We start from the raw sequence: 19,725 nt of genomic DNA, 5'->3' as shown, positions 1-19,725 counted from the left end.
CTTTAGGTTTTTAATTCATTAATTCATAATGAATACTGTTGTTTTACTTGCATAATCTCTGCCTCCTCTGACTTTATCCCATTGTCAGTAATGGGCGCTAGATTAGCATGACTTCTGAGCAGATGAGCATATTTATCTCACCTTTGTTTTAGAGAGCAAGGTTTGGGAGGACCGGAGGGGGAGGAGAACCACAGCCTTTGTGGGATTTGCAGTAAGCATTGGTAGTAATTGTTCTGTTTTATCTTAGGGCGTAGGTGCCCTAGTCATTATCACCCCAAAGAGCCTGGCAAGAAGCAACTGGTGAATGCAAGTAGAAAAGGGAGTACAAAGGAGCCAGGAGAGCCAGCATGTGAGGCAGTGGACTTGGCACTGCACTTTGACACCGTTTTGTGGGCACTACATCAAAGCAACAAACTTCAGAGTGATACAAAGCCAGACAAGAGAAACTCTGGGGATGTTTTCTTGTTGCCCCTCACAAGCACAGGGGATGACTTCGGAAGCAGCACAAAGGTGCTTCTTTGAGTTGAGCAGGCAAATGGAAAAGACTCACATTATTAACTGCTAAAGCCGAAATTCACCATTTTCGGCATGGAAGAGGGACAGGCTATGGCTGACCTGCCGCAAGAACAGAAGCAGCTTACATTTGCCCGAGTTAATAAATGAAGACGGGAGAAAGGAGGGAGCGGCAGAAAGTGTCTAGGAGAAAGCTTCAAGGTTAAAATGCTGGGCAGAGAAAGGAACCTTTGCAGCACATTTTGAGTGGGTGCACATAGGATGAGGTTACATTACAGGCCAGAGAAAACCAAGTAGTGATGCACTGTAGTGACTGAAAAGCTGAGAAGCGGGATGAGTCCAGACTTTATGGATGGATGGGCAAAGCTTTTAGGTATTGCACAGAAGAAGAATCTACAAGATTTAAATATAGCTGAAAAGAGAGTGCCTGCAGATGGAAATGATATCTAAATCATGAACCTGAAGGACAGGAAAGATGATGGTGCGGTCCACTATTACTGAGCAAATAATATGGAGTGAGCACTCAGGGAGAAATTATTAAGACTTTAATTCTTGCCGTATTGATCTTGAACTGAAGGGTCAGCACCAGTAAAGAACTGTCAGGGAGACAGGCTGAAATATTCATTTGGACAGGAGAGCAATGGTCTGGAGAGGATAAGCAGATCCAAGAAACAGTCACAATGAATTATTAGTTGAATAATTTTTGCAGGTAAGATTCTATACAGATAGGAGGGAGAAGAGAAAGAGCAGAGCACAGGGGATGCTCACAGAAGCCTGAAGGGAGAAATAGGAAGGATGCTCTGCAATGTGCACTGATGTAGCAATGGCAGGGGTAGAAGAAGGGGAAAGACAGTCAGGAAGCCAAGGGAAACAAGATTTCCAGGGAGGCAGATATAATTCTTGGTATCAGAAACAACTACCAGCTTGAAAAGGAGGAGAAGGAGTACTAGTACTGAATTATGTCTAGGAAGCAGTCATTGAAGATTTCAGCAGGCTAAGGTCTTCCTTGAGCATGCTGGAAAACCTTGAACAGTGCCCTATCTGCATTCATATTTTGTATGAACAGGCTAAAACCTTGAACAGTTAACGAATCTACCTTTTTGCCCTCATATTTATTTTATGGTAAAGTGGTTTTTTTTCTTTTGAAAACCAAGTAATTTTGAGCATTCAGACTAAAACTTTATCTCCAAGCTGTTCAGCTTTTCTGTTTTAGTCAAATGAAATATTAGGTAAGAATTTGCTTATAGAGTCTTGGAAAACATCAGGCTGCTACCTGACCAATTATAAACAGCTCCAGTAATGGCACTCTGTCTTCACTGTACCCCAGAATTACACCCAAAAAAGGCCAAGTGGGCCCTATCTGGTGCACTGACCATCTACAGACTCAGGTTGCAGCATGTTAATGGAGGATACTAAATCTAGTCACGGGAAGCCTCCACAAGAAGTATGCCAGTTGCTCAGATCTGGAGACTGTCTGCAAGAGCACTCCACTGATCTGCACCACCAGGCAGATAAACCACACTCAGTCAGTGCCCAAATCAAACAGGACTTTATCAGTCAACATCAGCCATCTGACCTGCATCTGGAAGCAAGTAAGAAGTCAGTGCAGCCTCCAAAGAGTTGATGTAATAGTCTCCTTGTGGCTGATAACCATCCTTCTTGCCCAGCAACAGATTCTGAGTGATCTTCAGGGTTAGTCTTGGGTACAACCCATTGCAACAAACCGATACTAAGATTAGTTCTACTTGGTATGAGAAGTTTCTTATTTTCTACACAGCAATGTAAAGAAAGTATTTTTTTCAATTAAAAAATTACATAGAAATAGCAGGGAACAAAGTGCAGTAGCCAGGAGTGATCTAAAAATAAAAATCCCACCACAGTTGTGCAGGGTATACGTCCATAGTATGCAGCATGCAGACATCCTAACTGTTACTGTGCAGCCCTTAGCGATAGAGTAAATCTGAGAGGGCACTTCGGGTGACTCTGCCCTTTCACTTAGACAAGTTTGGACGGCTGCTGTTACATGGGATGAAGGAAGGCTAAAATCAAGACTAGTCAAAGAAGAATGCAAAAAATTCTTTCAATGCAGGTAAGAACATGCTGCCTCCTTCCCCTGGCACCTGCTGGAGGCTATGCTATCTCAGTTTCCCCATTTTTTTTAAGAGTGCTCTTTGGTTTACTTTCTCTTGTGAACCCCCATGGCAGTGCCTTGGTAGGGGAGGTACAACTGCTGGTGGGTCTAGCCTTTGAGCATGGGTGTCGGCAAAACCTTCCCTTTCCTGCCTCCTGTGTATAAGCGATGCACCCAGTGTGTCTACTGTTCTAAGTGTCCCAAAGAAGAACCAGCGCCCTGCCATGCTGTGCTGTGAGGGGAAGTCACTGTCAAGGGATGCGGTGGAAGGGGACGCAGAGAGTGACGCCGTGCAGTTGACTGAGCTTTCCACAGGGGAAAGAAGTACAAGGGAAAAATAATGCTCCTTCCCAGGGTTTCCACAAGATAATGAGTACATTTGGGAAAGGAAATTAAATTTAAATTCTGCAATCTGCAGATCAGTGTTTCTACATAACATTTGGTTCAGTGATTTCCAAGTGACAATGACTAGGATCGTACCAAAAGTTACTAGAAACTCGTGGAAGTGAAGGAAGAATGGGCCGGAGGAGCTGTTTCTGGTGAGGCAAAATGTCTTAAAGGAGGAGCAGAAGCATTTCCAGTGCTGACTACCTTGTAAAATAGGCTTGTGACCTAAGCTGGCAAGGAAATGTCACATGCAAATACTAAATAAAATAATTAGGTATTTTATAGATAAAGGATTGAAAGGAATGAGTGATTTTCTGTGTTACAGCTTAGCCTAACTTTATAATTAAAGTTTACAGGATTCTTTTTTGTAAATACAAGTGCACACCAGTAATTTGGTGAAACACGTGAGGTTAAGCAAAGTCCCTGCCCTGTGAACACTTGGAACTGCACGTTGTAACCTCTCTCAACATTTAAATTGTATTGGAGGAATCTGGAAGCATAAAAGATGTTTTAAATGGTAGTTAGCAGGGCAGTAAAAATGAATTCCGAGATCATCTGTCTAAATTCACCAAGGAATTGGTTCTATGACTGCATTACCAAGAAGTCTGATTCCAAGCAAAACCCAGCGGCAGTTTTCCTTAAATAAAGACCATATTATCAGATCTAATTAAGTCTCTATATTGAGGAGACTTTCATTTTACTACGCTTTCGATCCTTCTTCAGTATTTCCCAAATCTTATTCTAGCTGCTGAACCCCATTACAGCTTCTCTTAACTGCAGGTTTAGCTCTCTCATAAAGACCACTGCGACAAATCCTGTAGTCACTACTCTTCAAATTCTTTCTCTTGTTTTCAGTTTGAAACATCATCTAATTTACACTGATCGTAGGGTTATTAGTGCCTGGGTTTTAAAATGCCAATGGTTGCCAGGATGCCTGCCCCATCTAGCCCACTGTTGATGCCTTTTGCTCTCTGTGGAGGGCCAAGTGTTTCCTTTGTGCTAAAAAGAAAATCATAACGTCTATGTATGCACTTTAATAGCATATATTCAAAATACACAGGGAGTTCCCCCCCTATTAGCTGAAATAGGTGCTTTTTTGTTTGCATGTTTAAAACCTGCCTAAATGCCAGCTTTTATTTGTGTTGTGCATTCAGTCCTTACTGAACTATGCATGAGAATGTGCCTCAACTCATGCATAGAAAACAGAGGCAAGCCGTGGTTCCCCAAAATGATTTTTAAAAAGGAGCTGGGACACTTTGCTTTATTGGCAGAGTAGTGAACTTCAAGAGGCTGGTCCTTAAAAGGAAATGCATTGTGGAGCCCCTGAGGTATTTCCATAGCAATGGTTGCAGCAAGCTTTCTATTGCCAGCCCTATTTTTTAATCTTCCTCTTGTAATTACTTTTTCTAAGGTACTTTTTGTACCTTAAGTTTGTATACACTCCATCTGTTTAGAGGATCAGCACTTAAGTGCTATCACAAGGGTATCTGCAGCAATGTCTCAGGCATTTTGTTTGTTCATTTTGTAGTTCAAGATGAATCAGATAAAGCATCTCAGATTTAAGAAAAATGACTGTAATGGTCCTTCTGCCTTGCTTGGGATCATCAGCCTCAGGAACTGCTTTGGGATGAAAACTCTTGAGTACGTGCTACTTGGTTTTCCTCAGAAACGGCAAGCTGGGGTTTCAGAAGTGGCAGGCGGGTAACTCAGAATGAACCATTCTGAAATCCTGGCATGTCCCAGTGGAAACAGTGAGCCCTTATTGTTCATGCTGCGAATGCTAGAATCAAGTTCAGATCTAATGTCTTTAAAAAGGAATTTTTGCAGCTTTTCATTAGAAAGTAGTAGTGAAAGCAGCTAAAATAGTTCAAGATGTATGCTAGTGTATTCAGTGCAGTTCCCAGGATGGGGTAAAAGGGCTATTCTAGCTCCCCTCAAAATAACCTGGGATCCAAACTGCCCACGTGAGGGGGTGGGATGCAGCAAAGAGAAAGGGAGGAAAACAGAAGCAAGCAGTACTGGGGAGACATGGCTTCTGATAGCTGTGGTGGAAGGAAACTCATGCCTGGAAGAGATGGGCCGTGAGGAGACACCAAGCAGGGATGGGGTGCCAAAATACTTTCTGTATCAGATCACAGATACAACCACAGCCAAGGTACAGGTTTCACACAGGCTTACTCAGTCCAAGGGACATACTCTTTGAGATTTCCATCCCAGACCCTCTGGTCTCCTGGTCTTCCTTCTGCACAACAGGACTTATTCGCTACTGCAGCTGGGCACTTTCAGGAGTGATATTTTCTTCTTGCCAGAAGAGTTGAGTATCTCCTACTGAATTTCTTGCAAGGAAATGTGGAAAGCAAGGTTTTGGAGTACTTGCCCATGAATCATTACAATCTGCAGGATTAGAGCTGTATTTAGTTTCACCCAAGTTCTTGAAACTGGAGTTAAAATTGAAAATACATATCAGTAAGTACCAAACGGAATTAGTAGAAAGTTACAGCCCAGAAGTTAGTAAACTGATCAGGATTTAACTCCAGAATTGTAGGGATTTTAAGATCATCCTGCTAAACACTGTAGGCCATGCTGGTTTGCTTAGATAAAGGGACAGAGCTGTACGTGATGGATTTACTCTGCTGTACTCATTGCCTTTCTTCTCTTCCCCCCACCTCTCCAAATTATGGTTCCACATAAGATCGATTAGTGTAAACTGCTGCTCATTGGGTTTAAGCGGAACAATTTTCTGCAGCTCCTTCACACCGGTTTGAAAGGAAAAAAAAAGCCAAACATTCTGCTTAATTAAGACCTAAAGAGGCGGTGCAAACTTTTGATGATTAATTGAAGCATGCTTTAGACTGATGCATATTTAGTTATTATAATGTGATAATTTTATCTTGTTATACAAACTACTCCCTTTGGGAACATGATTTAACACTGCAAACGCTTCGCGTTTATTGCATTGTTCATTATGAAAAATACACAGGCTAAAAACCACAAGGAGATGTATCTGAACAGTATCTGTGCGGTGGGTGCAGGGAGTACTTCTTCTACCTGTAATGACACAACCCAGGGGCAGAAAAACACAGTATTGGAACTCCCACAATAGCTTTCCCTGTGAAGAGTTGAGAACTCAAAAAAGCAGAGGCTGAAAATTCAGATCTTGTTCTGCATGTGGAAGGAATATGTCTTTCTATTACCCAGTGTAATTGTAGAAGACAGTGGTACAGATGTTCTGCTGAAATCTCTCCTGTTACTGTTCAGTTGTCTCTGTGCCAGCTACTCTCTGTCTCACCTGTATGAGTACCTGCGCTACCTGGCATAAGCGTGACAGATCTGAGAGCATGCTAAGCACATTGCAAGAGCAGGTCATAAAGTTACAAACCCAGATGGAGGAAAAAAAAATACAGCTGTTAAAAAATAACTTTCTTTCACTTCAAAATGAGCTGTACCAGGATTGCAAATGTTATTTTTGTACTTCACAAATGTGTCAGCCTAGCTGTGTGACTCCTAAAAGTGATGGTGAATGATCTTCATCAGAAGAGCTGCTCCAGCGAGAGCTCACATGATGGGCATAGGCATGCTGTCAGGATGAGCTCATGTTACTCAAGCGGATATGCTAAGCTAGACTACCAGCGAAAATTTGTCTGTGAGCAAAGGAGAACATTGCTGATGTACTATACTGATGTGATTGTTGTGGAGAAGCTTTCTTAGTGCAGACCTGATCAGGAAAAGATTAGAATAAAGATTCAAGACAAATAAGCAATCTCAGGCGACTGGATTTGAAATTCCCTGCTTCCCTGTGTTCTCATCGCATCAGGTTCCTCTGGCTGAGTGCTTTAGGGATGGGGATTTGATACGTTTTCCTGAAAGAGGGGCAAGAGTCTAGTAAAGTGATTTTTAAATGATTTGGTCTTATGAAACAAAGGTCTGTGAAGAAGTAAGAGGAATTTTATCTTGAATGGAAGAGACAAATTTCTGGTTTCTGATTATTCCAGTTTGTGTTTAGGAAAAGACAGCAATTAAATCATGTGACATTGGCTTTTCTTATTTCACACAGTCTTAATGTTTTGTGTTTAAGCTATTGCTTCCCACATGGACTGTAATGTTAGAAATGCATGGACTATTACCTTTTGGTTAATACTGCAGTCCTCTTTTTTGGTCACTAAGCTTAATACACTGCAACAAAACGTCCCTGTTAGTTATTTTCACAGCATCTGCTCAGACCTTTACTGCAACCAGTGTCAAGAAGGAAAGCACAGGATCAGGTTTGGACCTTTATCATTGTCCCCAGCTGTCATCCGCACCCATAGGCCATAGGGCATGGCTCCGTACCTATCCCTCAGGTACCAAGAACAGGTCCTTTTCTCTGCCGTTCTTAGCTTCACTTGAAGCTCAAAGAAAGGATTTGATTTTAGAACAAGTCTTCCTGCCACAGGGCTGCGCAGGGCTCTTGTTGATGGTCCATAAGGAATTAGTCGTGTGATACTGGATGTTTTCTTTCTTCACCTGATGACTGCATTGCAAGAAGTTAGAGTTGCATCAAAAATTGAGTTGGGCAAACCTACACCTGAGGGAGCAAAGATGACTTAAAAAGTGACATATTAGTGTACTGTTCCAGGAAGCACATGGTCCAAACTCCCTTCTGAATTACTGCTTTTTTCTGGCTGCTTTATGTGGCCATACTCAGCTAATCCTTTTGTAGCAGTGTTCCTGAGCCTATTCAATGGAAGAGGCATCTAGTTTTATTATTACTATTAAAAGGATTATATTGTATGCGACCATTCTTTGATGACTGGCTTGAGAAGGGAGTAGGCGAGAGAAATAATTGAAGTTCTTTGTATTTAGGCAGACTCTTTCCCTCCCTTTCTCCCTTCCTTCTTTCAAAATGATGAACATTTTGATTAATATTGATGGTGCCTCCTGCATATCAGCAGTCTCTTCCTGGAAGTGCAGACAGTGGCTGGAAGTAGTAGTTCGTAGACATTTTCTGCCGTTCTATTGATTGTCAGATCTGTGGACCACAAATGAAGCAATGCTGCTTCAAAGGATTCCCCATGAGGTGGTGGTGAAGTTCTGCTGCTCAGGGCAGGGGAAGACAACTTGACAGAGCAGGACCGTCTCCTCTCCTCAATCTGTCTTAGAGGGTCTTTGGCAGAAAGAGGGAAATTGAGCCTTACTGTCCTGTATAACCTCCTGCACAGAAGTGTGTAATGCAGCTTTTCCATGTAACAGCTTCTGCTGCTGCTGGGATGTTGTGTAATTGCGAATGGACAATTGTGTGGTCACCCATGGAAGGCAGTTCATGTCCGTCGGTGAACAGGAGCTGAATGATAGCTGAGGTGTTTCCCTTATCAAGTCATGCGTGAAAGACCCTGCGAATCCTGGTGGTGCAGCTTTGTGGTTCTCCTTAAAAACCGTGCCCCAGATGAGCCCACCTGCTTCCAAGAGCTTCTCCAGCACCTACTTTGCCAGTGAACTCTCTTTCAGCTCTGTATTTTTTTTTTTCCATTTATGACAGTTGGTCTCACCAGAAGTGAAGGTTATTGGAAAGTATCACTGGTAGATGTCCTATTTTCAAGAGATAAAATATGTCTTATCAGTAGTAGAATATATGTTGCTGTTATCTGAAACAAGAGGTTGCTGTCTGTTTTCGTTTGGTTCACAGGATCTTCTGTTGTCCTGATACATTCAAAGGGGCAAGTTCAGCCCGTAAGGGATTGGTTTATTATGGTGCAGAAGTAGCTGAATAGGGCACCTTTGTAAAAGCTGAGTACTTCAGATGGCTCAGGATAAAAACAGGGAAGAGCTCCTGAGCTGTGCTGGAGTAGTTAGCACCCTGACCCAGACTGCTCTGCAAGGAAAGCTGTGATGACGCCATGCAACGCCACCGTGATGGTACCCTGCGCTCCTGGCTGAGATTACAGCCAGCTCAGGGGCAGGCATCTTGACCCTATAGATGGGTAGAGATAATTTTGGGCAAATTGTTTTGATTTCCCTTGATGTTCAGTATGTGAAAGCATTTATAGTATTGGCAAATCCCACTCTAAAGGGTAAGTGATAAAATACGTTAAACACAAATCTGTGTTATAACTTAGCCTTAAATATAGGTTTAAAGGTAGACAGTCTGATTAAAACTAAAAGGTCATTATTTTACATTGTACAATTTTATTTGTAGCTATAAATCATAACACAATTTGTGGAAGGAAAAAAGTTATTAAACTGGCAATATTTATTCCGTTAAGGTGAATAAAATGTAGCACGTAGTTCTGAGTTATGATAGCTGGGGAAAGGAGCCAAATCACTCTGCTAAAAATTAGTTTGCCAATAATTTTACAGAATGATGACAGCGTAGCTTCAAAAACAAATCCTTTATAGGGAAATGGGATGGCTGCATGACAGACTCTCTGAGCTATGAATTCTCCACAGCTCATGGACCAGGAACTGCTTTAACAATTAGTCTTCAGGGATTATTTTTTTTTTTCCCAGAAGTTAGACAATGGCTGCTGCCTATAACTGAAAGGTCAAGCTGTATCACAGGCTGGACATAAGAACTGAAAGAATTCTCAGTTTTAGGTCAGAAAGGTTCCTGCTAACGTATTGTCTTGATCTGTTCAGGAGGCTTAACTATTTGCTGCCATCGTCTGTGAAGCTGAAGGGCGTGATGACTACACAAGGATATTGCTAGCACTTTAGTAATAAGCCCTGGGTTTTGTTACATGACAGAAGGCATACATGCCACATTTGTAACACGCATTAGATAAGAGCTTGAAAGGGGCTCAGGAACTCTTCCTGAATTAAAATTTGACCAATGAACATAATGACTGGAAAGTAACCCGGCAGACTTTACCACAGTGCTGCATCTTCCTTCTTGCTCGAGTCTGTTTCTGTGACTGCTACATTCACATGAAAGCTCCCCATTTTGTATACGTCATTATTTCGAAACAACATGGAAAAGGGGTATCTTGTGTTCCTAGTTATTTAGAAGAGGGCTCTTGTTAGATACCTGCCTTGGTGCGGTACCTTCCCAGTGTGTTTTATCCCCAGCTTGCTGAGCAGAACATCTCAGGGGGTGACTACAACAGACTGTAAGCAGCAAGAACAAAGCATCAATAGTCATTAAGCCTCTAGTCTTGGTTAGTTGTTCAATAAGGAGTTGTACACTCTTAAACATGCTAAAAAGCTCTCGAGATTTCCAGAGCTTTTCAGCAATGCATCATTTTTTAAGCTAATAATCTTCCAGCCATCTTAGAAGCTCTGCCAGTCTCCCCAGCCTGGCTGGCACAGGTCACTGGCTGCCTGAGGATGAAGCTGGTAATCACAGACATGCACAGTTCTGCTCTCAGACAGTGAGGAGGGCAGAAATAAGATAAGCTGGTGGTGGTTGTATCTAAGAGTAAGTGTGCAGATGTCTGAGGAAGGTGTTTGCATCTCATGTAAACATTGTTCTTATATTTTTGTTGTAGAAGATGATGTGTCAAATGTACAAATAATGTGTGCCTGGTGCCAGAAAGTTGGAATCAAGCGCTATTCCCTGAGTATGGGAAGTGAAGTGAAATGCTTCTGCAGCGAGAAGTGCTTTGCAGCCTGCCGAAGAGCATATTTCAAGAGAAACAAGGTAAGAGAAATAAGGAAAGATGTAACCTACATAGACATAGCTTTAATCAGGCCCAACCTGGGTCTCATTTAGCATCTAACAGAAGCTCTTTTCTTTTGTTTTCTCTGTTTCATCTAGTCCCTCCACTTCCCATCTGTATTGTCTGTTGGACTGTCAGTCTTTTACTAACCCTGTTTCTTTCAGTTTCCTTCAGTTCAATGTTTGGGTTTTGTGAGAATCAGGGAATTCAAATACTAATAAGCATTAACATAAGAGTCCCAATTTGGCTTTAGAGTCTCAGGATACTTGCTACATACACACAACTAGGAGAGATATCATGGAAACAGTAGAGGAGGGTTGCATATGACAGTGTCACTAAGTCCTATGGTGCTGGGATCTTGGCCAGTGGGTAAATGCTTTTAGGGCCTGTGTCTGGATCCCATCACAGTAGCGGACATCTTCCTACTGCTGCTAGTGAGCTCTATTTTCATCCTTTTAAAATGTATCATTACTAAATAAATTATCATTCCTGCAAAATTCAGACACTATACAGTTTTTGGGTTGGGGTATGCAATGTTAGAACATTTAGAGTAGCGTGAAAACCCCTCCTACGCAATTTAAATTTAACTGTCTAAAATTAGAATGCAATCCTAATATTGAATGTCTGCAAAAATTGCTGTAATCACTGAAGTACAGTGCCTGAAAATGCCCTCTAGGTTACTTCAGCAGCTGTTTTTCTGTAGCAGAATGTGCGATATGTCATTTAAAGAAAAATAACGAAGGAATGCCCCAGCATTTTTAGTTGTTGAAAAAGTAGCTGTGTCCTTTTGGTGCTTAGTAGTGTGAATTTTTGGGTAGCTGCTATTGTCTTAGAAATGTTTATTATTCATAAAACCCTTTAAATTTTTGTTTTCTAAATAATGCCATTTTCACTCATGCTACAGAACATTCAAAGCTTCTCAAGATCAAACTGAATTCAGGTCTCTAAATCTGGTCTTTTACATTTGTGGTAATAACAAATCGGTACATACAGATCCTAGATTCAAGATGCAATGTTATAGCAAAATACCCTCCTTTATAAATTTGGGTCACATCATCCTGGGGAAAAAAAAAAAAAAAAAGGAAAAAGAAAAAAAAAGGGAGGGGAAAAAAATGCCTGAAGAATTAGGTTGCAAAAATCAGTAGAGTGGAATTTTAGTGGCAGTCTTGGAGAATCAAGCTCATAATGTCTACTGGAGCAGACAGGCTAGTTCAAGTCATGTGAGTCTTCTGCGAGGAGTGGTGTTTACATCCTTTTTATCTAGAAAAACCATAGAGGAGGGAGATACATGCTCCTTAGATGTTCCTCATTTGAAAATAAGTTCATGTATGTGTATGTGCACTGTGCACACATGCATGTTTATGCCCTTGCAGTTCAATGGGCCTTACAATGTGTCAGACACTCTGGGGTGACGGGATCCAGATCACCGTCAGCTGATGCTCCCATGGCTTTTCAGTCACAAATTTACATGGGTAAGATGGTTCATAGTACTGGAGGCATTGTCAGTGATCCTAGTTAGGTGGTCCTGTGTGTCCAGTAGTGATGAGTACCAGATAATTCAGGAAACCCTGGGGATGTAGATGAAGGAACAACCAGTTCATGGTGGATTCTCAATTTCATCTGCATCTTAGATCCTGAAATAGGAGGTTTAGATCCCTACTAAATGAAAATAGATACATGTTAACATAATGCATAGGTGTACTTCAACCTTCTACTAACCCATGAGTAGTAGGATTCATTAATGGTTTATGGCCATGAATTCAGTGAGTCAGGCAATATATGAAAAAGTTCCCTTTACCTGACTTAAAATTTATTACCTGTGTGCTTTGTTGGAGGCCTCCTTGTCCTTGTATTATGCAAAAGGATAAAATAGAACATCTCATTCCCCCTGCTACTCTTTCCTACACCTCTGTTAACTTCTGGAAGCTAAAAGATGCTGACTATTTCCTTCCAAAAGCTCTCTGTATTCATTATTTTGTATATATCTAAATAACAATAGATGTTCCTAATCTTTTCATATACCATCATACCCTAGTGAAATGTCCTATTCTTCTCTAAAGAGACTGCAAATTAACAAAATGTCATATGGGAGGACTTGGCAAAATATGGCGAGATAACGTATAATTGATATCATGTTGGTTGCTGCATTGGCTCTGCTGCAAAGCTAAGCCAGTGAGTCAAATTTTCTTCCTCTTTGCACCTGTGGAATCTGCAATTGCAGAGGATCTGACCCAGCAGGGGAAATCTGGAACTGCTCCTTGCATGTGTATTTACAGCATTAGATGATCAGGGGACAGAACACTTAGGAAATGCTGCTGTTAAATTAAGACATGTACAGTAGAACTCAGCAGTCCCTCATGCTTCTTGTTTTGCACTTTACCTATTAGTAATAGAGCAGAGTCTTGAGGAACAAGATCAAAGGAACAAGGCTGCAATAGTTTCACATGTAACTGCTGACCTTTAGTCTGTTATTACTAGTCCAACAGCATACCTGTCTTCTCCATGAGTCTAATGCTTATTTATTTGAGAAGTTATGCCACTCTACACTTTCTCATTTTTCAAACAGAGGAGTAAAATAGTCATGTTTCACCTGCCTTATGTATGTTTTAAACAGCAGATCACCACCACAATATAGTGTTGTATTACATTAAATATGTACAGCTGTTACATTTCTAGGAGCTGATAGGACTTTGTGGTCACTTCATTTAAGGCTTGAATTTCCTAATGGATCGTGTTAAGCCGTCTTCCCTCCCTCCCCTAGAAAGAAGTGCTGTAATAAGCACTTGCTTAAAATGATAGAACTGTTTAAACAGTAAAGAATGTCATCACTAATGTCTCAAAAGTGGCACTAAGTAATGCTGCAAATTATCCATCCCTGAATGCCAATTGCTGTGTTCAGAATTAGGACTTCTGTCATCATCCTAATAAGAAAATCTTCTCCCATACCCAGGGCAACTGCACACTGAAGCAATACATGCCCACAGATTTCCAGCTGGGAGAAGGCTTGGCATGAGACCACCTTGAAGGGCCCCTGGAGAGCAATGAAAGTGCTCCAAAGAGACCCAGGGTAGCTGGGCACTGACTGCTCCCTCTAACTCCTTCCCAGCCTGCTCTTGTAGTGGGTTTAGCAAGAGTAGCAACGCACCAGAATAAACCGGTACCTTGCTGGCCTCAGGAGTGTTTGAACCCAAGCAGTGTAGTCAGAAGCACACATCAGTCCTTCCTGCCTTTTGTCCCAGTGGAGCTGTGTGCTCCATAAGCTGTGCCCCTGCACTCCGCATCTGTAAGCCAGGGCTTACACAAGCTTCATGGCTGGGGCGGGGAGTTTGTAAGGAAAAAGGCTCGTGTACTTGTAAGTTGCTCTTCTCATAAGAAAGGCAAAGTTTGCCCCATGTATCTTTCAGTCATGACCATTAAAATTATCTATATTAGCAACCATGCCTTGCAAGAATAGGAATATGTACGTTTTGAATTATAATCGGTCTCCCCACAGAGTGTAATATTATCTCAATTACCAGAAATAAATGAAGAAAAATTTGGGGGTTTTACCCCATTAGGCAAAAAGCAAAGTATTTAGACTAGATCCGATTTAGAAAACACCTACAAATGCCACCACCACCAAAGAAAAATAATCCAGATCTGCATTCCCACTCCTGTTTGGTCTAGTGTGCATAGTCAAACACACATAACAAACTACTATATAGTAATAACCTGTTGTGGGTAACAAAACCAATTAAAAGGAAGTATTGCAGGGAAAGGGAGCATTTCATACTAATGTTTGTAATTGAAGATTTAAGATTTGGAGCTGTTCTGGTGCTCCCTTCCTTAGAGATTTAATTTTGTAGGCCAACTAATATGAAGCTAAGTACCAAAGAGGCACATAAGGGCAAAAAGCATTGGAGCACCAAGTTTCAGAATATGAAATTTAAAGGGAACGATAGGATTCATAATTGGATCCAGTGAGTTTGAAGCCTGAAAAGATTAATTTTGAAATTAAGTTTATTGACTCAGTGGGTCAGAAAACAAATTTATTGTGACCAAATAGCCAAACGTAGAATGAGGACTGAATTCACAGAGGTTATAGACTCTGTTCACAGGTATATTAAAGGATAATTTATTTGATTTGACTAAGACATCAGAGGCAAAGTGATTGCAAGGTTGTCAAGCCAGCATTTTGTACTTGACCTTGTTCCTGTTTCACACTGCCTCCCAATCAGGAAAAATGATGATAGATGCTTTTGTTTACAGTGCAGTCAAATTTCATTTACACTAATAAACAAAAAGGCATAAGTAAAAAAGTAAAAGTAAACTGCTGTTTAGCAGCATGAAGATGTAAATGATAATGGCTCTTTTCTCCCCATACAGGATAGTGGTGGGCAGCACCATGTATGAGTCAGTATCACAGACAGGCATTGTGTTTTATGCTGTATATGCAGCATATATAAATATATGCATATGTATGTTTTATCTCATCTGTATAGCAAGAATGAATGTGAACAATCAAATGGGGCTGTAAGAAGTAATACGCATTTATTTAGTCCTGGGTTCTGTTGCATTAGACAATTCCTTACATTTTCAAATTATGTTTAAAGATGATAAAATGCACACAACATCATAAAACCTCAGTATTCCTGAGTATTTTTTTGGTTAATTAATGTATATCACTATATGATTAATATGGGCGTGTATATACAAACACATACTAAAAACTGGGAGTAAACAGAAGCTATTATTCCCCAAAATTATTACTGAGGGCTGTCAGAGAAACTTCTCTTGATTTCAAGCTTAATTGTGCAGCCTAACAGTGCGTAAGAAACATTTAACAATCTCCCTGTTAAGTCAATGAGTAACAGTAAAAAAAAAAAGTTACTTTCTTTTCTTTCTTATGCACCTGCAAAATTTAATTTGTAAAATGATCATAATTCATGGCAATTTGGAAAATTGCTTAAAGCAACTTATGCAACTAGTGCCCCTGACGAAAAAAAAAAAAAAGCCAATGAAAAAAAAGCTTAGGTGTTACATCTTCCTTTAGACTCCCTTTCCATAATAAGTTTTGGAACATATGGGCTTCTGAATAGAAAACCTATTTCTCGTAGAGATTTAATGTGTATTAATTAGGTGTTCAGAAAGGTCTGCATAGAGCAGGTGTCCTACCTGGTTGGTGTGAAATTGCCCGTATTTGGTTCTGCAGAGGTGTAGAGAAGTGGGGTTTCATAAGTGGTTCACAAAGTTGCTTCTTCTGCTGTGGTTTTGTGTAGAATATGTGCATGTGTGTTTATGTGTGCTTGTGTGTGTGTATGTGCACATCAGCATACGTGTGGTTGTGTGTATTTGCCACAGCAGCCAATTTGATAAGGTTTCTTGCAAACGTTTGAAAGTAGGAAGGGAAAAGATGACAAACATCTCTGTAGCTATGACTGCTATGGTGGGATATAAATGAGTGCTGATGAGTGAATGCAGATGAAACGCTGAGTCTGCAGAGGAAATAGTTCAAACATGGGGGACAACTGCAAGCTCCTTGAGGAACCTATGGGAAGGAAAATATCCTTCCTCAGAGGATGTTTTTAAAGTTTGTGGAGGGTAGAATGACACAGACAGTGGCCAAGAATCTGAACAGACACTGAAATAGCAAGGAAATCCTGAGCTGTGAAAGAAATGGGTGGCATCAGTCAGAAAGGAGAAGAGTTGGCATCATTGTGTAGCTGTCATCAGCTGGCCTTTCTACTTACTGGATACTAAACCCAGAAATCTCATAAAACTCCTTCCCTGAACCAGAGCTAGGATTTTTCATGATTAGAAGAGGCAAATGAAATTCCAAATTAACCTACTGAGACCATCAGTCAATATCTCACCACTCACCCACAGCAAAGCAAAACGTATTAGCATTGCTAACGATGAAATGCATCAGCACCTGACTGATGCCACCAGTGACTTAATGAAAGGATCTGGCAAACCCAGCATGCTTGTCAGTTTGCAAACTCAATGGACATTTTACTGTCCATCTGCTGCCATTTAATACTATAAATTTGAATCAAATTCCCATTGTCTGAATTACTAGCAGGTATCCAATTCAATTAAAAGGCGTGTTCACTTTTAATTCTAACCACCATGTCACATTACATCAGTCGTGTTGCATTCTGGCTACTTTGGTTATATCAAGATGAATATGCTAATTACAGCTTGAGAATCGGCTGCCTCTTGGACAGCAGCGTTTGATCCAAATGAAGCGACCAGTTTCTGCAAGGTGTCCTTGCATCAGTTCTGGACAGCTTCAGCGACTGCACAGCTCCTTCTTGCCAGCAGTAGGTTTTGTTTACATACAGATATCACAACACAACATCACTAATTAGATTAGGACATGACTAGAAATGCATTTAGGGTTTTCAGACAGTAGGTGTATGCAGTTTAGAGCAATTATTTGGATTTAAATAGATGTTATGACACCTTGATGTTGGAGATGTGAGAGAAGTTGCTGCCTACCAGGGTGGCTGAGGAAGAAAGATGGCTGGTAGCGGTATTTCTGGAGATTACTAAGGTGCTTTACTGAAGTCTTAAATCACATAGGATGAATTTTTGGAAGGAAGAGGGAGACACGAAGGGAAAAACAGACCCTTTGCTCCGTTAAGAAGTTTGGCAAGATGGAGTTCATACTCTGCAGTATCCAGGACATTTTTGCATCACCAAGGGATTTTTGCTTAAAGAGTTTAGGTGCATAACAATGATGGCTTCAGAAAATGAGGAGGTATATCACACACGGGTGCTTACTTTACCTCTGAACCCCTTTAGCTCCAACCTACGTGAGCTAGGCAATCACTCAAAAAAATCCTGCTCTCCCCTACATTCCATGTCTTGATTCTTGTTACCTTAGATTAGCCCACATTGCCTTGGCCTTGTATGAAATTAGGCACCTTCCAGCTTTGTTTCTATGTGATCAACACAGAATGAGCATCGAGGAGAGTCTTTATTCTGACAAAAACATAGGATAGATCTCCAAAGTGAATTTCATTTGCACAGATTATATTTGGTGCCACTTTGCCTAATGAACACATCAATCATTAATACTAATACGAGCTGGGCAAATAATGAAATGCATATTAAATAATATGTTTGTTCAAAAATACCATGACATTTGAATAAATTATTGCCTTAGTGCATCTGTTCACTTATCAGTCAGCTCATTAACTTAGGGAAATATTGAAAAAGGAGCATGAGTATTTTTTTCACTCTATATATTTTTATTTTAAAACCAAAATTAAGCAAATATGGTTTTCAAAAATATGTTTGCATTAGGAGCAATGTTGTGAACAACATCCTCCGTACACTCTCCTGAAAGGACGTATGGAATGCTACAATTAACTCTGTAGTTTAACAGGGTGAAGTTCTGCCCGGGCAGGAGACCACGGTGGGCAGCAGTAGGAAACCTGAGGGGCCAGCTGAGGTTGGAAGGTCATTTCTAGTCCTGAAGGTTTTTGGGAGCACACATTTCTTTAGTGGTGAAGGGATTTATGCAGGTGAGGCAGCAGTTCAGTGGAGTTGCGATTTCTTGTCAGCGGAATGCCTGTGTTTAATTACTGTCTCATTTTCCTGAAATGGTGACTTCCCTCTCCATTACGCATAGAAATCTTGGGACAAATTCAAGGATGAAACTGAGTCCAACCGAGGGAGTAAATCCCATCATGTATCTTTTGGCCCCTCCTAGGTAGGAAAGTTTCATCCCTTTTGGATTTGTTTGCAAACATTTGCTGGTTGATGGGAAGACTGAAGAAACCCCTACACACGTTAGCCTTGAGTCTGGCCTCGTGAGTCTAAATGAAGCTAGGAGAGGCCAGATGGATATAACTTACAAGCTGCTGGATGAACAGGAAAATCTACTACTGGGAATTGTTAGTTAAAGTCAGCTTTACGCCATATATCAAGCCATGCACGATGCACAAGTGTTAAACTTGCTGGGAGAACGAGGTGGGTTTTATTGGGCAAAAATCTGAAAATGTGAAATATCTTTCCTGTAGAAAGTCGTTTCGGCCAGCTGTTTGCTGGCCAGCGAGGTTCGGTGAGGGGCTGCGTACTGTCAGAAACCCAAGCATTTACAACTCCGCCATTTGAATTTAAATTGGACTGAAAGTAAATGTATGTTGCAAGTTTAGCCTGGATACAATTTTGTATCTAAAGTAAATGTACTCATCTGTTTAAAAATTAGTCATAAAGTATCTGATGCTTTTGAGGGGTGTGTGTGTGGGGGTGTGTGTGTGTGGGGGGGGGGGGGGTGTGGGTCTGTGTTTGTGTGTGTGTGTGTGTGTCTCTGTGTGTGTGTGTCTGTGTGTGTGTCTGTGTGTCTGTGTCTGTCTGTCTTCAGGTGTTTTTTGTTTATTTCATCTCCTGCCTAAGGAGTAGGAGGCCAGGCTCTGCCTCCATTGCATGGAAGGGCTGGTGGATGCTCAGGCAGGAGCAGCTCTTCTGGCTGGCACACACGGGACGGGCAGGGGCAGATGTGGCTGCCTTGCTGCCCATTTACTTTCAAAGCAGAGCAGAGCATCTCTCTGGCTCATATCTGGGCTTTGCAAGGGGAGGATCTTCAGTGGGGTATGGTAGCCTGGTGCGGCTTTACCGGACAGTGTGCGAGACCGTCGAGGACTTGGCTTCCCCCACTAGCACTGGCTGGATGCAGTAATTTCCCCTGTATCACATTGATGGACAGAGCTGCAGTGTCCCATGCATGCAGCACAGTGTCGCTTCCTTCCCCTGAGATTCGGACTGTTGAATGAAAAGGGGAAACCGAGTGAGTTAGAAATCAAGCAACAGCTCAGTCTCGATTACTCTTACTATTTTTAATTTAGTCCCCAGGCTTTCACAGTCGTGGTGCACAGTGCTACTAACTCAGGTGGAAGAGAGCTCCTAGAACTAAATATAAGTCTTCAAAGCCTGATCTAAAGATTTAAACAGAACACTGACATTTAGATATTTATGAGGAGGTAGGTTTGAATAATTTCATGATGTAGTAGTAATAATGGTCACTTTGGCCATTGTGGAATGGTTCAGTCTCATGCCTCCATTTGCAGAAGCAAT

General features: G+C 41.2%; 1 protein-coding gene across 4 annotated transcripts in view; it reads left to right on the top strand.

The window, feature by feature from the left end:
• Window positions 1–19,725, top strand: part of SOBP (sine oculis binding protein homolog) — a 119,021-nt gene that overhangs the window by 13,413 nt on the left and 85,883 nt on the right. For all 4 annotated transcript variants that reach the window (XM_027814632.2, XM_005445722.3, XM_027814628.2 and 1 more), the window contains exon 4: window positions 10,492–10,643. In XM_027814632.2, coding sequence (XP_027670433.1) covers window positions 10,492–10,643 — 152 coding nt within the window. The remainder of the gene's footprint in view (window positions 1–10,491; window positions 10,644–19,725) is intronic.

The sequence above is a fragment of the Falco cherrug genome, chromosome 6 (genome assembly GCF_023634085.1).
Source record: "Falco cherrug isolate bFalChe1 chromosome 6, bFalChe1.pri, whole genome shotgun sequence".
Lineage (NCBI taxonomy): Eukaryota > Metazoa > Chordata > Aves > Falconiformes > Falconidae > Falco > Falco cherrug.
Note: the sequence above shows the minus strand (reverse complement) of the source record. Positions and strands in the feature narration are given on the sequence as shown.